Consider the following 18440-nt stretch of genomic DNA (forward strand, 5'->3'; position numbering starts at 1 on the left):
TCAGCAAAAACTGGAGTTGGGAGGTTCATGTCGGCCTCAGACTGATTTAAATTATCGCGTTTTGGGCTCCAGGGAAATCAGGAAGCTTTCGTTTTTTTTTTATTTGGGATGCTGCCCAAAAATAAATCATGTTTTTATCTGTGATGGCAGATGCTGCTCGAGTGGATATAAGTGAATAAACTCCAGGTGAAGGCAGTAAACCTTTTGGGCTAACATCTCCTAGACGTGCATTTTATTTCAGCACTCCCTTCCTGCTTTATTTCCCTCTTGAGACGAGTGCCGTTGGGTTCCCTCTCCGCTCATTAGCATGCACTTGAACTCGTTGCCAAGCAAGTCTTCTTAATATCCTTTCACCCTGAGTAAACTGTTGCTCGGGGACTCGTCAGCTCTCTCGTGTTTGGAGACGAGAGCTCGGAGCCTAGGAGGGGCTGCTAGTCCAAATACTGGTTTGGGATTAACATCCAGGTACTCTGATCCCTTTGTCAACAACTAATGTGCAAGGCAGGAGCTGCTGAGCGAGGCCGTTACGCTCTAAACGGCCCTGTTGTGGTGAATTTGCAGCATAACGCAACGTATCTGCTGGATGATTAAAGGTTGGATCTTACTTCACAAGACAACAACGCAACCACAGCCCCTTTCACTCTAAGAAACGCTTTCCTATTTTGTTTTAACGAGATAACCCCCGTCAGATGGTTTGCAGGTTGACCGCCGGTACTGGTTCGAGGTTTCTGTCGCTTTTTTCGTCAAGTGCTTACTCGAGAGAGTGTGGTTTAGGGTTGCTCAAATTGGAAAGAGTCTTGAAGTCACTTTTGTTTCGATTTGGCGCTGTACAAATAAAGATTGGCTTGATTGAAAGAAAAACAAATCTGCTCATTTAAACTTCATATTAATTCAGTTTACTTGACCAGAAGTGTTCAGGTTTAATCAACTTAAAATGTTTAAAACAAAAATACAAGTCGATTCCACCACATTCCTGTCCTGACTTTTTCTTTTCGCAGTGTTCCCGTGATAATTGTTGCTTTCCAGGGTTGAGCGAGCGTGTTGCTGCTCGTCCTCGCCGTCTGGCTTCGTGGCCTGTTTGTTGTTTTGTTTTTTGTCAGGACAAAAAGGCGGAAAGGAGGCGATAACAGTGCCTGATAACGGCAAAAATGTATTCAGACCGAGGCTGTGCAGGCGCCGTTTACAGCACACGCCTCATACCAGTCTGTTTTTTTTTCTACTATTGCAACAAAACTGCTGTTTTTATCCTCCCCATGCATCTCGTGACCAGATCTGAACTTGACACCTCTTGAACCTTGTAACTGCAGTCATGTTTTATTGACGAGCGACAGCAGAGAGAGAGACGGCGACGGAGCTGCAGCCTCTCCAGACAATCAGCCGCGATGCAGCGACGATTTAGAAATTGAATTGGACCTCATTCAAGTTTTAACAGAGGGGGAAAAAATCCCACTAAAACCACATGAGGAAAAAAGTGGAATAGAGGGGAGTTCCCCACCCAGATGATAAACACAAAGCACAGCTAAGCGCCAACTCTATGTTGAAACACCAGCGGATTATGTTTTATGATTCTGTAAATATTGAGGGATTTCTGTAATACGGCTAACTAACATGTTACACTTTGTTTACTTCTCGTTTTTCTTTTTTTTTACAAGATGCCTTTATGTTTGGTGGTTTGCTTACTCTGCTGTTTTTTTTTTACAACCGGGTATTTAATTAGTTCAATTCACTGGCGCCGTGCAAATGAAGACGATAATGCCAGTAATGTTTTTATAGCTAGTTATATTGACACGGCTTCCCCTCGGTGTTGCTGTGGACTCTCTTAGTCAGACTGCCAACAGGGTGTAATGATTGACAGGGAATGAGTCACAGCTTTGGGTTGAATACCACAATGTTTACTTCACTGGGTCAAATGTGGCTACTGTGTGCAGATAAATACCGAAGAGACGAGTGAAAATGTCACATGAATAAAAATGGAAGGGGAGGCCGTTTTTTTCCGATGCCAGGGCTCGTGATCGACAAGCTGTAAAAGGAAAGATTTACCCCGAAAACCGCTTCCTTTCAGCGACTCCGCAGAGAGCCAGTCGAGTGAAGGTCAACCGGGGACGGTTTGAAAGCCGCAGATTTCACAACAGCTGTCAATCGGTCACGGATTTGTCTCTGCAGTTGTAAAATTCTTCTCTCCATCCGTTGAGGGGAGGGCTGCTACAGACTTGCTGGTAAAGCCCCAAGATCCTGTGGTTCAGCTCGAGTGCTGCTTTTAAGTGCGTTAATCAGCGAGCGCTATCATTCTCGTCATCTTTAAAAAGGTGTGACTCAGACGCTAAATGAGTCACAGTCATTGCCGCTGAAAAGAGCCTTGAGCTCTTAATCTTACGTTACGCTCACAAGGTTTTGTTCGAGATCAGACTTCATGCACGGCCCTTTTGATGCTGATCTCGGTATCAAAAGGGCCGAGATCAGTCGAGATCAGCTGACATGTTGCAGTGAAGTATATAAGCCTGTTCATATAGCTTCTTGGCAACAGGACGCAGGTCCAGAATCCAGTCATGTTTAGTTTTGGCCTTAAAATGTTGAAAAATGAAATAGATTGTGAAGTTGAATTCACTTTCAGAAAACTGCCTTTGGCGAAAACGTCTACGGACTGAAGTGTAGCTAATCTACAAATCCAAACCAACATGGAACCAATAACCACTAATAAAAACTGTGCAGCCGGGCCAGAATTCTTTGGAGCGCGCCCAGCTAGTGTGTCTCGATGTGGCGTGGGGGCTAATTTGGCGCCAAGACTGGGACTCAGATGACTCTTACATCCTTCACACTCTTTTTGCAGTACAGATGTGAGCAAATAGGTCTTAGATTTAATCCAGAATGTTTTTTAAAAGTGTTAAATTCGTACTTTTTGAAAGTGAGATGTGGGGATCTCACAATATGTAAAGTTGTCAGAACCGGCTGTGTAGGATTTTAAAATTTAATCTGCAAAGTTTCCATTAACTTACCAATAAATGAATTGTTTGGTGTGTACAAAGGCAGAATAATGCTGATTGCAGTTGCCTAAAACCAACCAAACCTTTTCAATGTTTTATCTGACAAACAGACAAAAAGCCAAACATATTAATTTATCATCGATTAATCAAATAGTTGTTTCTGTCACTATACCAGCTGTGTCTGGGACCTCGTTTTAAGAGATATGAACATGTTTTTATTGCAAAATAAGTATGAAAAACTTCAAAATATTTTAAGAAACTTGGCTCCAACTAAAAGTGAAACGAGTTTTGTGTTTTAGACGAGTAAATATCCGATTGATACTAAATTTGACTCACTGATACAGTCATGTTTAAGTCTGCACTTCAAAAAGTCGATGGTTCATTTAGTGAATAAAAAAGACATTTGACTCTTGGCTGAACAACACACATAGTTGTGACGAATGACCACAAATCTACGCCTCTATTGAACCTTCTTGTGTTGGTTTTGGCTACGTTGCGGTTCGGTCCAACAACACATCAATCACATTAGAGTTCTTCAGAAGTGAAGCTCTCTGTAGTTTCCCAGCAGGACGGTTGCATCAAAATAATAATAATTGAATGAACTGCAGAGACGCACATTCCTGCTTTATTCGATTTCCTCTGACCCACTAAATAACTAAATATGATTTCAAATCTTGAGTTTGGAGAAGCAAAGACAGTCCGCGGAATTAAAACCTTCCCGTCGTCGCCAAGTGTCGCCGGGGGTTACATGAGACGGCAATTCCCATGGCAACCAGACCTCGGGAGTTCAAGGATCAGAGGCTGGAGACTGTGTGTGTGTGTGTGTGTGTGTGTGTGTGTGTGTGTGTGTGTGTGTGTGTCTTTAAGCCTTTTTTTTTTTTTATATGTGTGTATGTGGAAATCATTCTGCAGTAGATAACACACTGTGGACTTTTTTTGGCAGACAGCGCCGCGGTCATATGACAAAGCGAGCATGTCGAATTTTCCAGCTTTCTGTACGGAATTAAAGGTGGCTGTGCGGTGATCTTCTGTGGAAGTGTAAGATTATAGTCACACATACATACACACACACACACACACACACGTGGACGGACAAGAGCGAGTGCTGAGCTCAGCATGACTATCCCTTTTCTGGAAGCGAGCAGAGTTGCTGACCCATTTTTCTGAGAAGCGCTAACACTGGATCAGTTTTTTTGCGCCGCGCACGATGTAATGTAGCTGGATTGGCTGGCGTTGCAGCGCGTGGGGTTGCGAGCAGGATTCCTGTGTGTTTTGGGTCGTACTTTTTCACAGCGTCTGCCAGCATCGGCGCTGCCGTCCCTGCAGGCGCTCAGATGCTCATTAGCTCGCCCATGTTTTGTCTGTGAACCCTGTGATAGATTAACAACCTCTCCTGGGTGTAACCTGCCTCTCTCTCACTCCTGTGCATGCTTGGAGAGGCTTTCCCCTCCTCACACTGAACAGTCTAGGGCCAGATCTGACGAAAGAGAAGTGCTCAGTGCTCTGAAAGTACAGAAAAAGAAACAATGTGCTTTTTAATCTTGGACGTAGGTTGTCAGCTTGATTTTTGTGTATATTCCCACTGTTAAACCAGCCGTGTTTGGCCAGAAATAAGAGTATTTTTTGCTTAGCGACAGACATAACTAATGAAATCACCCTGATTAAAGGGCCAGAATGAGGTCATCCAGTTGAATACGTCTGGTCTACAGTAACTAGCAGGATGCCTTCGTCATCTTTTGTAATTTAATGTTCCTGTTAATCGGATTCAAATGAATATATGTTTGATTTAGTTGACAGGAAGCCCCAAGTCAATTTTTTACTTGCAATAGCAGTTACCATGAAAAACAACAAAGACGACTGAATTGAATCGTCATTTTTAAATGATTTTTCAAGTCAAGGAGTCCGATCAAGAACACAGCGTGTCATTGATAAGGCAGCAGACATTCTTGCATATCGAAAATAAAGCCCAATATATGTCGGTCGGCCGACACTGGCCTATCACAGATATATCGATATCAGATATATGGTGTCTGATTTGAGCCAATATGACATTTGATCCACAGAATGTAATGCAGAAAAAGATTTTGGGGGTAATTTATGATTATGAAAGTCCTGGAGAAGTTTAGTTTCGGTGTTCTGATGTCATTTTTGTCACTAAAGTTCAGCCGAAATATTGAGATATTGACTTTTTTTACTCCCTATTAACTGAAGCAACATTGTTGTTGGGCTCTAATCGAAAATATTAACCCTTGTTAGATGTCAAATGTTGTTAAATGTTAAACATTTTACGCGAACGTCAACAGAGATGAGGAGGAAGCAAGATGGCGCACTCCTCAGCTACTCCCACCATCACCATCATTTTACGATTCTTCTTGCTGTTGTCTTGCTTAACTTTTAGTCTCGGGATCAAATTGAGGCGTTTTGGCTTGTGGCCCCATCAGGGTCGTCCGAGGCCGCAGACCAAAACATCTCACCGTAAAGTTACTCTGACTTCTGCACTTGTTTGCTGGAGATTTGAGCCTTTTTTCCCTCCTGGATTCTGTATTTTTCCTTCTTCATTCACATGTAAGTAGGTTGAGCTGTGCCAGAAACCTTCATCTTCTCTCTGCTGTTAACTGAAAAAACCTGTTTCACTCATGTGTTGTTCTCGAGGCAAGCGAGCCGACCGGCTCCTTCAGCACAGTTTTTAAAAAATACAAGTTCAATCACATCATCTGTCTTTTTGCAGAGCTGCTTTTCCACTCTGCAGCGTCACGACTTTGGCTTTTAGTTTTTTCGACGGTCGTTCCAAGTAAACCCGACGGATAGTTAGGGGTTAAATAGCTGCCGCAGTCCAAGTCCAACCCTTTCATAAGCAGTCACTACTGCTAAAAGAAGAATTTGACTGTGGTTTAGCCATATCTACTTTAAATACACGGCGCCGTATATCTCATGGAGGTCTGACTCGGAGCTTTTGTGTGAGTGGAAGTTAAGGTAACGCTCTTCTCCTGAGGTCGTCGCAGGGTTAGGACGAGTGCAGCTTTTGTGATCAACTCCAAAATGTGAAGCTCATCACTAAAAACTAAAGTGTTAACATAGATTCAAGGTTTAAACCACAGAGCTAAAGCACACTTCAGCTGCTTTGAATTCAGTTTTGTCCAGTATTTGATACTCAAACAGACCGCGTTCCCGGAATTGAGTGATTTGAGAGTAAATATACCCACAGTCTGACCCTGTTGCACACTCTGTGTACCAGACGGCCTTTTATTTCCGGAAAACCATCAGGAATCAAAGGATCAAGACCTTGTGAACACAGATGACCTCATTATTTTTTTTTTTTTACGCAGTAAACCACGTCAGCCAATCGGAGGGAGCTCACAGGCACTCGGGGCCTATAAGAAACGGCTCCCGCCGGCTTCAGCAAATCCTCACGTCTCCCCAGACAGATTAGCCAGTGAGAGCTCATTTCCAAAGCTTTGCGGCCAATGAGGGAGCGCTCCACTTCCTCGAGGAGTTGAGAGGAGGGAAGAGATTTCCAGTTTGACTGTGGGTCCTCAGCTCAGAGTGTTTTTTTTGGGGGGGGAAACAGGAATGAGGGATGGCCTGCGAGTTGTGGACTACGCAGCTGGATGAGGAGGTGCTGGTTGAGAACGGTGAGTTGTGTGGACCGAGGAAGAGTTTGAAATAGGAGCTCGAATTGTGTTGTTGCTGTTGTGATAAAGTCCGCACTCTGCTCTCGAGCTGTCACACACGAGAAGCGATCGAGTTCAAGTCTGGGGATCTGAAGAAAAGCTGTCGTCGGCTCTCGTCACGCTTAAATAACAAGTTTCTCCAGCGCCTCCTCGACATGTGTCTGCCATCGAACCAAAACCGTGCGAAATGTCTCAAGTTTCCACATTCTTCTGGTTGTGTTTTTGCTGATGCATTTGGCTTTATCACAGCGGGGGTTTAATGATTAAGACTGTTTACAGCCAGACGCTCGTGAGTCATGTGGTTCATGTTTCTGTGCTGCAGCCTGCATGTGGAGAAATTGACCTTTTTTGTTTTTTTCTCGGTGTGTGTACAGCTGTGTGTTTGACACTAGAGGTCTGCAGCAACAGATACACGATGAATTCCAAACACTCTTATCTCTGTCTGTGTGTGTGTGTGTGTGTGTGTGTGTGTGTGTGTGTGTGTGTGTGTGTGTGTCCAGGCTTGTTTGGGTTCACAGAGACCCGCTTCGTCCGTTTCTGTAAAGTTCTGAGGTAACAGCCGAGGTCAGATCCTCACCACATGTTTTTTATGTCATCTTTGGGGTTTTAGGATCGACATGTTTCCACCGTTATTATCTTTTTTTTATAGACCGAACAACCAATCGATTCAGAGTAAATAATCAACGGATTCTTTGACAGTGAAAATCCGACATCACGTTAAAAAACACGATCAGTTATGCGGACACGAGTTGTTCCTCTCGTTTCTTTGGCCGGTCGGTGATTATATCAAACCGTGACAGACTCAGGATATTAAATAAAAGCTCGTCAGTTATGAATAATGGGAGACTGAATGCTTTGTGTTCTCAGACGGACTTTGATGGATGATCATGTGCGGGATTTGGCCGGCGGCGGCTGAGACAAGCCGGACGTTTTCTCTTTAATCCGTTCGTCACGCTTACCCGCTACTGTACGGGGTCACGAGGGGCCCGCGGTGCGGCCCAGCATGCACTGGACCGCAAGGTTAATTGATTTAAAAGGGGATTAGGTAAACAACACACAGCAGTACAACAGCCTATTAGGGACAAGATGGTTTGAATTCAAAGGAAGCAAAACAAAGCGTGACTGCCATTACAGTAGTTTCACCTCTGGCTCTGGTTACATTACAGGTTTTATTACCATCATCTGATTCTCGTCTCGTAACCTTGTAGATGTTGAGGTGTTTGGTAACAAAGGTTGAATGACCTGCCACAAAGAAATAAACATGTTTTGTCGACTAAGGTCACACTGGATGTGGTGTCAGTGTGCCTGTGAGCAAGGCAGTGTGGGTGTTGTTGCATATGACGGTGATTCATGAAGAAGTGGTGCTGCTTACTTCTGCTTTTGAGTGACACACTGTTTCCACTTGTCTTCTTCTGATATATAGAAGTAGCTCTTTAGGCTCCAGCTCACATTTAGTATTATTATTGATTAATCTGCCCTTTCATTTTGATCTTTTTGTCTATAAATGTTGAGAATTTAAGAAGTTAAGTCTTGAAATTGATTCTTTTTGTCCGACCGACAGTCCAAAACACAAAGACTCTTCGTTTACTGTCATAAAGGACAAAGAAAGGCAGCAAGTCCTCACATTCAAGAAGCTTTTTGCTTGAAAAATGACTGAAACCATGATCAATATAGATGGCATTAAAGTCTCCTTCGATCGACTAATGGTTTCAGCTCGAGTCTATAATCAGACGTGTGTTACTTCCTCAAACTTCCTTGATTAAGTTGATGTCATGAACTGCTTGTATCAACCTTATTTTCTGGCAGTCACTGAAATATCTCATCGCTGTTGAACCCTGTTGATGATTGGCCACTTAATCTGCGGTACAATGTGAAGCAATCACGTGAATGTTGTTGATTTAGCCGCGTCACGTAAAGGGTAGATCGTATCAGACGGGTGTTCTTGTGTCTGACTGACGAGAGACGCGTCGCCCTGAACATTCCTGCCGGTGAAACCAGTCGAACTCGTCCGCTCAGGTGTATGAACGCTCCTTTGTGTGACCGCGCCAACTCTCTCCTCCCTCGGGCGTTGTGTGAGAAACGGCAGCAGGTGTTTGTGAAGCAGAGATGCCGTCGTTTAGGACTCTGGCATTTTATACAGGAAAATGTGAAGGAATGCTAAGTAAGGGGAGGCTGTGTCGGTCTCCTCCTGGAAAAACACAACAGCTGAGTGACGATGCCACTTTGGAAAACCCGCCTAACGGACTGTTCTTGTCCTCTCTTTTCTCAGAAAAAGCTCAGTGATACTCGTGTTTCCTCCACACAGACAGCAAGCAGCACGTCTTCCACTAACACGTTTTCATTTCAGCTCAGATGTGTGTTTTGCTCCCGTAACGATTCATCTTAAGTCTGTCTTCCCTCGCTTGCGTACAGTCTGGGTTAGACTTGGCTTCACTTCCTGTGTTGTTTCCTGTTTCCGTCAGTGATTGGCTGCCGCCGTCTGACGATAGCTCAGGCAGGCAGACAGACGAGAATCATGTCACCGGTATCGCAGCAGTGGGTTACTGATAACACGTCTCCCCGTTTTCTTTTTAAGCACAAATTGTGGGTTTGCTTCTTGAAGCGCTTCCTCAAAACTTGTGAAAGCATGTGTTTGCTGACGTACCCGTCACTGGAGGACAGAACTAGGCTAATGTGTGGTAACTTTCTTTTAATCCCAGAGGTTTCACATGAGGTTTGTATTAAGGTCGTTTGAAGTTCCGTTGGTCCATGTGTCCATCAAGAGCAGAGTCTTCTTTATTAGGATTTTGGAGCCCAACGCGAGCTCACATCTTGCACTAATGTTCTTCTCCCTCGAGGGATTCATGTTTTCAGTGCAGCTTTTTTTTTTCCCTTATTATCTCCTCGCTTAACCCTCAGACATGTCGAGCCCCACCGAAGGCTCAGAGTGAAGTGAAATCAGCAGTTTTGTTGCTTGTTACATGCAACACTTCTGTGTTTCTGAGGTGAAATAAACACCGCGCGGCCTTTTTGTCTTCTTGACAAACGGCGAGTCGGCCTCCAGCTGCGCCGTCGGCTGTCACCGTGCAGATCATGGATATTAGAGTCGGTGTTATTGGGACTATATGTTGAAATCAGTTCAGCATATGTGTGGGAAACACTGCGGGAGTTCAGCACCTCTATATGTGTGTTTGTGAAGGCAGTGTTTCCCACACATATACACTCTCTTATTTACCCGATTTGATTCTACTTAAATCTCTACCTTTCTTTTGTGTTCACCTTGCTTCTTCCCTTCCGCTTCTCATTCTACCTCTGGTCGACATCTCGACACACACGCTGACATGCCCGACCCTGCCTCTTCTGTATCTGTATCCCCTCTGTTGACTTTTTCTCATCAGCAGCGTCTTTTATGATGTCTGCAGAAAATGCGGCTTTGGATTTTTCCCACAGCGGCAAAGTGAGCCGCATGCGGAGGCAGCTTGTGGTTAAAGGATGCAGCCGAGATCTACTCGAGGCTCTTTGATCGTTTTTTGTTAGAAAGCTAATTAGTCAATTCATGAGTTATGTCTGTTGGTAAGCACAAAAATACTCTTGTTTGATGAGAAAGTTTTAACCTAGGATGTTTAGGCACATGGACAATCGGAGAATAAAACTAACAACCTGCTTTAAGGGTTAAAACTTTCATTGTTTTCTTCCTGCGCAGTAATGTTTCTTTTCCTAATGTGGAAAAATAAGAAAAAGTGCTCTGTTTGTTAGTTAAATTCTGAGCTTTACGCTTCAGACATGGGGAATTTAAAAGTCCAGCGTCTTGCTTCGGAGTCTCGGGCCGACCGTAAATCAATCAGCAGCAGCATTAGTAGGTCTGCATTAAATATGAGAGATCGCACCAGAGTCAGTGCGTACAGGAAGGGTGTAGCACCAGAGAACATCTCTCTGTGTTTCACTGCAGAGGGTGTGTGATCGTCAGTGGAAGGGAGCGGCAGAGCGAGGACTGATTGTCCACTAGTTCTGTCGGGCAGGTTGAAACAAAAAGCTAAAGTGGGTCGCCGAATAACGTCCAGGAAACGGACTGAATGACTCCATCGAGCTAAGAGCAATGTGGTATCAAGATGGCGGCTGGTATTTGTGTGTGAAGATGTTAATGTGCGTCTCAAATCTCCCTCTCCCTCTCTCTCTCCCTCTCTCTCCTCCCAGGATGCTATGAGGAGTACAGCAGCAGCAGCAGCAGCACCAGCAGAGCAGCCGGTATGAACGGGAACGGCCCCAGCAAACTCGTGGACCCGCTGGAGGACCCGGTGCCCGGACTGGGAACCTACGAGGACTTCAACACCATCGACTGGGTCAGGGAGAAGAGCAAGGACCGCGACAGACACCGAGAGGTACGAAGACGTTTTTTTTTAAAAACTTTGAGTAGATCACAGTGAGGTGAAGAATCCTCTCCGGTTATCAGAGCTGCAGTCAGCGCACATCTTTATAGCAGGTGAGAGGTTTAAACTCCAGTTTGTCGTTGCTCTAACACAACAGGCGACTGTCCTCTTCACGCCCTGCTCAGAGTTTTTATATTTACAGCTCCACAGATTCACACATCAACACCGAAGGATCGAGGTCATGCACTTTGCCTCGGCTGCTGAGGCGGAGGCCGTTCCCTGGTTTTTTACTGCAGCAAGCTTATAAGATAAAGGCTGGAAGTCCTTGAAAATACGAGATTTTACATGTGGTGTTTCCAAGGATGTTTTATGTTTTCCCTTTTACTTCTCAACCCCTTTCCCTGATGTCACAGAGAGGGATAATCATTTTGAGAATGTATAGAAACAGATTGATGTGAAGAAGTTGCTGCAAAAGCTTGAAAATGCACCTTTCTGACTATGGAAATGTTGGAAATATAATATTTGAGGGTAAATTTAAGGGTAAAAACAGACAAATATCTAAGAAACTTTACCTGAGGTCGGTTTACATGAATATAATCTGAGCTAGAATAACATAAAGGTGTCTTGTTTCAGCTCTGAGCGAGCTTCAGCTGCTACAGTGGTGTGTAATGTAATCCGACACAGGATATGAAGCAAACTATATAATCAATAATCACTTTCTCCTCTCTGCGTCCGCCCAGATCACCAAGAAGAGCCGACAGTCGACCGTGGCTCTGCTGCACAGCGTCAGCGATGCCTTCTCAGGGTGGCTGCTCATGCTGCTGGTGGGACTCATGTCAGGTATTGCCAAACATTCAGCCCTTAAATATGCTTCACGACCGGATCAGGTTACAAAAGCATGAAGTTTAATGATCTTGAAAGTTTTAAGGGCAGTTGTTTCTTTGGAAGCTGCGTGCTGTGGAGCGGAGAGGTATTCTTACGGAGGCTCCAGAAAGCCACAATCCAGCTTCCTCTCAGCTTGTTTGTGTGTGTGGGAGGTTTCAGTTTCAGCAGCAGACAGATATCATTGTTGCTATTATTTAAATCCAAACTCCCAACAAAATGGCCGTACCTGTTCCATTCCTCTCTCCTCTTGTTTCTCTGCTGCCCGCGTCAGCTGAAAGTTAATTCCCAGGTGGTGACAGACAGCAGGTGCAGTTCCACAAAATAGCTCCAACATTGTACTGAAAATAGGCAGCGTGACATATTTGTAAAGAGATTCACCATTCATGCTGTTGGCTAGAATCCAGGGCAGGTAATTCTCTCTTGTTCTTTACCTGGCAAGCAAAAAAAGTTAAGTAGCACAGAACACGAGCGCGAACAGAAAGATTTGATGATGGACGATGTCTCGCTGAATATTATCTCCTCTTCCTCAAACCCGTCCTCGTCTCCTCCAGGCGCTCTGGCAGGCGGCATCGACATCGCAGCCCACTGGCTGACGGACATGAAGGACGGCGTCTGCCTCATCGGCTTCTGGTTCAACCACGAGCACTGCTGCTGGACGTCCAACGAGACGACGTTTCAGGAGAGGGACCGGTGTCCGCAGTGGCAGAGCTGGGGCGAGCTCATAACGGGGACGTCGGAGGTGAGATGACTTTACACACCTGTGATCCACGTCTCAAGCCTGAGTTTGGCTAATGAATCCAAACTTCTTAGTGTGAATGAAGCAGGAAAACTAAATTAATTCCATGAAATATTTCCTTTTTTATCGTCTTACTCTTTTCATCTTGTCGGTGAGTTTCTGCTGCTACATGAGGGCCAGATACACTCTTCAACGTCCAGCCAGATTTTAAATGCAGTCGTGCTCTTCCTCACTCACACATCCACACATAAAATAAGTGGGATGCAGCCAGACTCACATTTTCTGATGCCTCCAACAGTAGTTGTCACAGTACTTTGGCTCCACCCACTGGTCACGACACAACATAACACCACAGCTGAGCCCGAGATGCTAAATAACTGAAAAACAGCTTTTTTTTAATGAAACATTCAAACTTAAAGGTTTATGCTCCTGTAACTTGTGTGTTTATTTATCACATCTATGTGTGTGTTTGTCCCTGCAGGGTGCGTTTGCCTACGTAGTGAACTACCTGATGTACATCCTGTGGGCGTTACTCTTCTCCTTCCTGGCCGTCATACTGGTCAGAGCCTTCGCTCCGTACGCATGCGGCTCAGGAATACCAGAGGTAAAACTGCAACACGCTGTTTCTCATTCACACATTTACATTTTCATGTATTTCACTGTGTGCGCTCGTTATTCTTGTTTGTCCGTGGACAGGATGCTGAACAGGATTCTTAGCTGCACATAATTATGTGATTATTCTCAAGGTTTTATTTGTTGCCTCCCTGAAGAGCGAGTTACAAGAAGATACCGAGTGTTTACATTTGGCAAAAAATCTCAAAAGCGCACACGTTTCTTTGTTTGTTTAGCTTCATTTCCACATCACCCAGCTGTTTTTCCTGACAGCATCGGTTCGCTTTGATTTTTTATATCCAAACTCTAAACACTGTAACAGATCAATTATATTTGATGGACATCTTGAAACAAATGCTGCTTTGATTTTTATAAATAAAGCCAAATGAATGAAACCCAAAAGCCTGACCGGTCTCCTGCTCTCTCCTGCCGTCAGTGTTTACTTTCTCTTCTCATCTCCGTTCATTCCCTCTTTTTTATTTTATTCTGAGGAAGTGAAAAGCTGCAGATTTGCTTACACTCTGGAAACGCAAGTGGAAAACTTCACGGAGCGCAAACATTATCAAACCGATCCGCCCTTTTTTCATATATACAGATCGAAAAGACACAAACACGACTCTCGCCTGCACACACAAACTCTTCCTCTCTCGCCGCTCGCTGCTCTCATCCCCAGTTTCGCGGAACTCGAGCCCCGCTCTTCCTGAAGGTCAGCCGCTGGTCGACGTGCCCACGCACGCCAGATTAACTGCTTATTTATAAGACAAACATCCTCGACACAAACTCCTCTCCTTCCCTGCCTTCGGTGTTTACGTTCTTAACTTTCTCTCAGTTGATACCCTCGAGTGCGCATCTCTAAACCAATCCCTCCCAAACGTAAACATTTCCTCGTCTCATATCCTCTCTTTCTCTCCCTCTCTCAGATTAAAACCATCCTCAGCGGCTTCATCATCCGAGGCTACCTTGGGAAGTGGACCCTGATCATCAAGACCATCACGCTGGTGTTGGCCGTCTCCTCCGGGCTCAGTTTGGGGAAGGAGGGCCCTCTGGTGCACGTGGCCTGCTGCTGCGCCAACATACTGTGTCACCTGTTCACCAAATACCGCAAGAACGAGGCCAAGCGGCGAGAGGTAGGCGTCGAGGCAGATGTGTGTGTAGAATGAGATTTTATTCGAGGGTGATGGATTTAAGGTGCTCTAGTCTTTTGGGCTGGAGAGAGACGCTCATGAGATGGATGTCTTATTGTTTAGAAAGTGTTAACAGATGTACAGCCACACATGGTGGAAAAATACTCTGAAGTTTTATCGTTTTATAGGAATATTTGTGTTTCTTACCTGAAATACTGTGTAGAGGAACAGCAGCTAAGGAACGATAATCTTCAACTGTAGTCTTATTTTTTGTTTTACTTTACATTGTTTTACTTCATATCACAAGAATAGATTAAAATGTCTGCTTTGTTGAACTGTTGTTGTATTTTGCCTTTCAACACAGAACCACTGGTAGCTCCTGTTTTTGATCACACTACCTCGTTCTGACTCTTATCTAGAGCTGCAACTAATGATTGATTTCTTTGTCCACTAATGTCTTGGTTGTTTCGTCAATGGCTCTATTAGTTCTTTGGTCTATAACATGTCAGCAAAAGCTTTAAAAAAAAAAAAGTTGCCTCACCCAGATGTCGTTCTCAGAGGAGGAACAGAACCATAAAACATTCACATTTCTGACCGGTTCATTAATAATCCAAATAGTCAGACACTTAAATTGCCGACAGCTACTTGATTAATCGTCCGCAGCGCTGGAATCGTCATTTATGGAGAACGTCTGTTCACTAAATCAATACAAGTTGTTTGTCTTAACTTAAAACCCTCAGTTTAATAGAATTAGAGGAAAATCAAAATAGACTCCAGAACTGGTTCCAGAGTTGTGGTCAGTTGTTCCGTAACGCAGCTCCGCTCCATTTAAGGCAGTCGTTTGTTTTTCCTTGTGTTTCTAGGTGTTATCGGCGGCGGCAGCAGTGGGCGTGTCCGTGGCCTTCGGCGCCCCGATCGGAGGAGTCCTGTTCAGCCTGGAGGAGGTGATTTACAAACTTTTTATCAACACTTCTGATTCACCGACTCAATTCCTTGTCCTGTGAATCCTCAGAGGATTTTCTGACGCAACACAAGACCCAAAAATTTACACAACACACACTCTGAGGCAGAATTTGTGAATTAAAGCGAATCAGTGAGCGATCTTCAGAACCAGCGCCAGCCGTTTGATCGGCTCCAGATAACGAAAAGCGCTCTGAATGGGGTTTTTATTTTCTTGTCCATTTGTTTAATTTTCCTTCAACATGTGACCGCATGCCGGATTTCGCACGCCAGCGGCAGATAACTGTGACATAATGGACTGCGAACGGGTGTTGACAGTGATGTTTTGGGAAATAAATGAGTCTTGGCGGCTTGATAATCCATCCAATCCGTGTTGGCTTAAGACGGGCGGCTTTGAACCTCGAGAGCCGTAAAAAGCGCCACGTTTTTTGTTTTATCCATGAGAGAATTTGTGAATAATAGCTTTGTGCAGATTTAAGTTCATGTCTACAGTTTTATCAATCTAACCATTGTTGTTTTATTCCAGTATCACTCACAGACCCAGAGTTTCTCTTTTCTGACAGACTCTTTCTCTTCTTTTCCCTCCTTCAGGTGAGTTATTACTTCCCCCTGAAGACCCTGTGGCGCTCCTTCTTCGCCGCCCTGGTCGCGGCCTTCACCCTGCGCTCCATCAACCCGTTCGGAAACAGCCGGCTGGTGCTGTTCTACGTGGAGTTCCACGCCCCGTGGCACCTGGTGGAGCTGGCCCCCTTCATCCTGCTGGGGATCTTCGGCGGCCTCTGGGGGGCGCTGTTCATCAGGGCTAACATCGCCTGGTGCAAGATCCGTGAGTAGCGAGAGGAGGGAATGTGTTTGTGGGTGAAAGGGTTTCATTACCGATTTTAAATGAAACCCTGTCCCCTCACGGCGCCTGTTAATCATTCCGTGTCCTTCTCGAAGGTAAATCCACCCGTCTGGGCCACTACCCCGTCATCGAGGTGCTGGTGGTGGCGGCTTTGACCGCTCTGGTCGCCTACCCCAACAGCTACACCAGAATGAGCGGCGCCGAGCTGATCTCCGAGCTGTTCAACGACTGCTCCCTGCTCGACTCGTCTCAGCTCTGCGGCTACAAACAGGTACAGCCGTCGCCTCCTTCGTCGAGTCATTTCAAACTGATTTCATTGCCTTTTTCTTTCCCCAACTCCCTTCTCTTCCTTTTAATATTTGTTTTGTTTGTCTCCGTTCCATCGTCTTCTCCCTGTGCAGCCAGCGAACACATCAGAAACAGGTGTCGGCAACAGTCTGGCTGACCGGCCCGCGGGAGAAGGCCTGTACACGGCTCTGTGGCAGCTGGCCCTGGCCTTAGTCTTCAAGATGATGATCACTGTGATCACCTTTGGCATGAAGGTTGGTTGGAACAACACACACACACACACACACGACACACTCGGGAACATAGCGTGTGAGGATGCCGCAGGGACAGCTGTCTGGAAGCAGACTGTTTAAAGCGCCGTCATCCTTTTACATTCACTGAAGCTGCTCATCTGGCCCACGTTGCAGTTCAGATGAAGTGTAAACGAACCTCGGGAGCCTTTTTTTTTTTTTGGATGCTTCGTACGCTGAGTCACAGCAGCATGACTCACTGTCATGTGGCCCTGCTTGCAGGATTGAGTTACCGACGCGGGGGTTGACATGTTTATGAAGACAGATTGTTCTTCAGACGAGGTCACAGTCGTTTTTTTTAACTACGGAAGCTTTAAAAATTGAGTGACGGCGAAATTGGACGTCGTTTGTAGAAGAATTGTGACGCTCGTCTGCGTTCGGTCACACAGCGAGCGGTCAAGATCGATTAGCCGAGGTGCTAACCATCTTTTAAATTGGCAACGCTCTTGGAAAACCACAATTGTCTAATTAGACAGTCGGTTTGTTTTCTTTCTTTCACACTAACAGAAAGAAAACATCCAAAATACACATTCAGGTGTGAATTTATACATTTAAAGCAGCATGTAAGTGTTGGAAAAGAGGTTATTACGTATTATAATGTAGTTTTAAGTAAATTAAAGTGTTTTTTTTTATGTGTATCTCCTTCTGTAGGAATTCAGAAAAAATAGTTTTGTAGAAGATGTCTCCGTAAGAATCTATAAAAAGATTTGTTAACACGTCCTTTTAGCTCCATGGAGCTGTATTATAGTGTGTTATTAACCATTTATTAAATGTTTATTTACTTCTAATTAATACTAAATAAGGGGGACTTAATCTTCAGTACTATGTGTCCTATTTTGCAGTAATCCAATAACCTTGTGATAGCAGCTCAGCTATTATTAACTGGGGAGAGAAAAGTCTTTTTATCTAACACTCGGTGTCCGTTTTGTTCCGCCCAGGTTCCCTCCGGTCTCTTCATCCCCAGTATGGCGGTGGGAGCCATCGCCGGCAGGCTGCTGGGAGTCGGCATGGAGCAGCTGGCCTACTACAACCACGACTCGTTCATCTTCAAGGGGTGGTGCTCGCCGGGAGCGGACTGCATCACTCCGGGGCTCTACGCCATGGTCGGAGCCGCCGCGTGTTTAGGTGAGGCGCTGGAGCGGCGTAGAGACCAGGGGTGTAGACGGGAGGGTCGTTCAGGCATCTTCCTACTTAGTTATTCGTCGTGGTATCATCGTCGGTCTGAGCGAACGTGTTCAGTGTCGGGATGTCCGGGTAGCAGCTGCATGCGGGTAGCAGGGTTCGTACGGGTGCTTGAAATCCTTGAAAGTGCTTGAATTTCAATGTTGTGTTTTCAAGGTCTGAAAAGTACTTGGATTTTAGTTTAAGTGCTTGAAAGTGCTTGACATTATAACTCTGTGTCTTTTACAAAATTGGGATCAGACTGGATAATTAATTTCTGAAGTTTTTGCTATTATAGAATATTATTTTAGATGTTTACAGCATAATACAATGTACATAATTGTGATAAAAAGTGAAGAAAAAAATCACAAGTATATATATTCCTTTGGATACGTATTTTACCCCAGCAGTAAGGTGCTGGAAAATCTTAAAAATGACCCTTAAAAGTGCTTGAAAAGTGCTGGAATTTGACCTTGAAAAATGTGTACGAACCCTGGGGTAGGATGAGGGACATGTGGACTTCCATCGCAGCCCCGGACCCA

The 18440-nt window shown here is 44.8% G+C and overlaps 1 protein-coding gene across 3 annotated transcripts in view; it reads left to right on the forward strand.

The window, feature by feature from the left end:
- Positions 1-18440, forward strand: part of clcn5b (chloride channel, voltage-sensitive 5b) — a 31190-nt gene that overhangs the window by 3595 nt on the left and 9155 nt on the right. For 2 of the 3 annotated variants that reach the window (XM_030431436.1, XM_030431435.1), the window contains exons 3-12: positions 10826-11010; positions 11739-11838; positions 12435-12622; positions 13101-13223; positions 14152-14358; positions 15219-15299; positions 15907-16141; positions 16255-16430; positions 16561-16701; positions 17676-17862. In XM_030431436.1, the coding sequence (XP_030287296.1) occupies positions 10826-11010; positions 11739-11838; positions 12435-12622; positions 13101-13223; positions 14152-14358; positions 15219-15299; positions 15907-16141; positions 16255-16430; positions 16561-16701; positions 17676-17862 (1623 nt within the window). Of the gene's footprint in view, positions 1-6420; positions 6614-10825; positions 11011-11738; positions 11839-12434; positions 12623-13100; positions 13224-14151; positions 14359-15218; positions 15300-15906; positions 16142-16254; positions 16431-16560; positions 16702-17675; positions 17863-18440 lie in introns of those variants that run through there. The other variant, XM_030431437.1, reaches the window with a different exon arrangement.

The sequence above is a fragment of the Sparus aurata genome, chromosome 10, assembly GCF_900880675.1.
Source record: "Sparus aurata chromosome 10, fSpaAur1.1, whole genome shotgun sequence".
Classification (NCBI taxonomy): domain Eukaryota; kingdom Metazoa; phylum Chordata; class Actinopteri; order Spariformes; family Sparidae; genus Sparus; species Sparus aurata.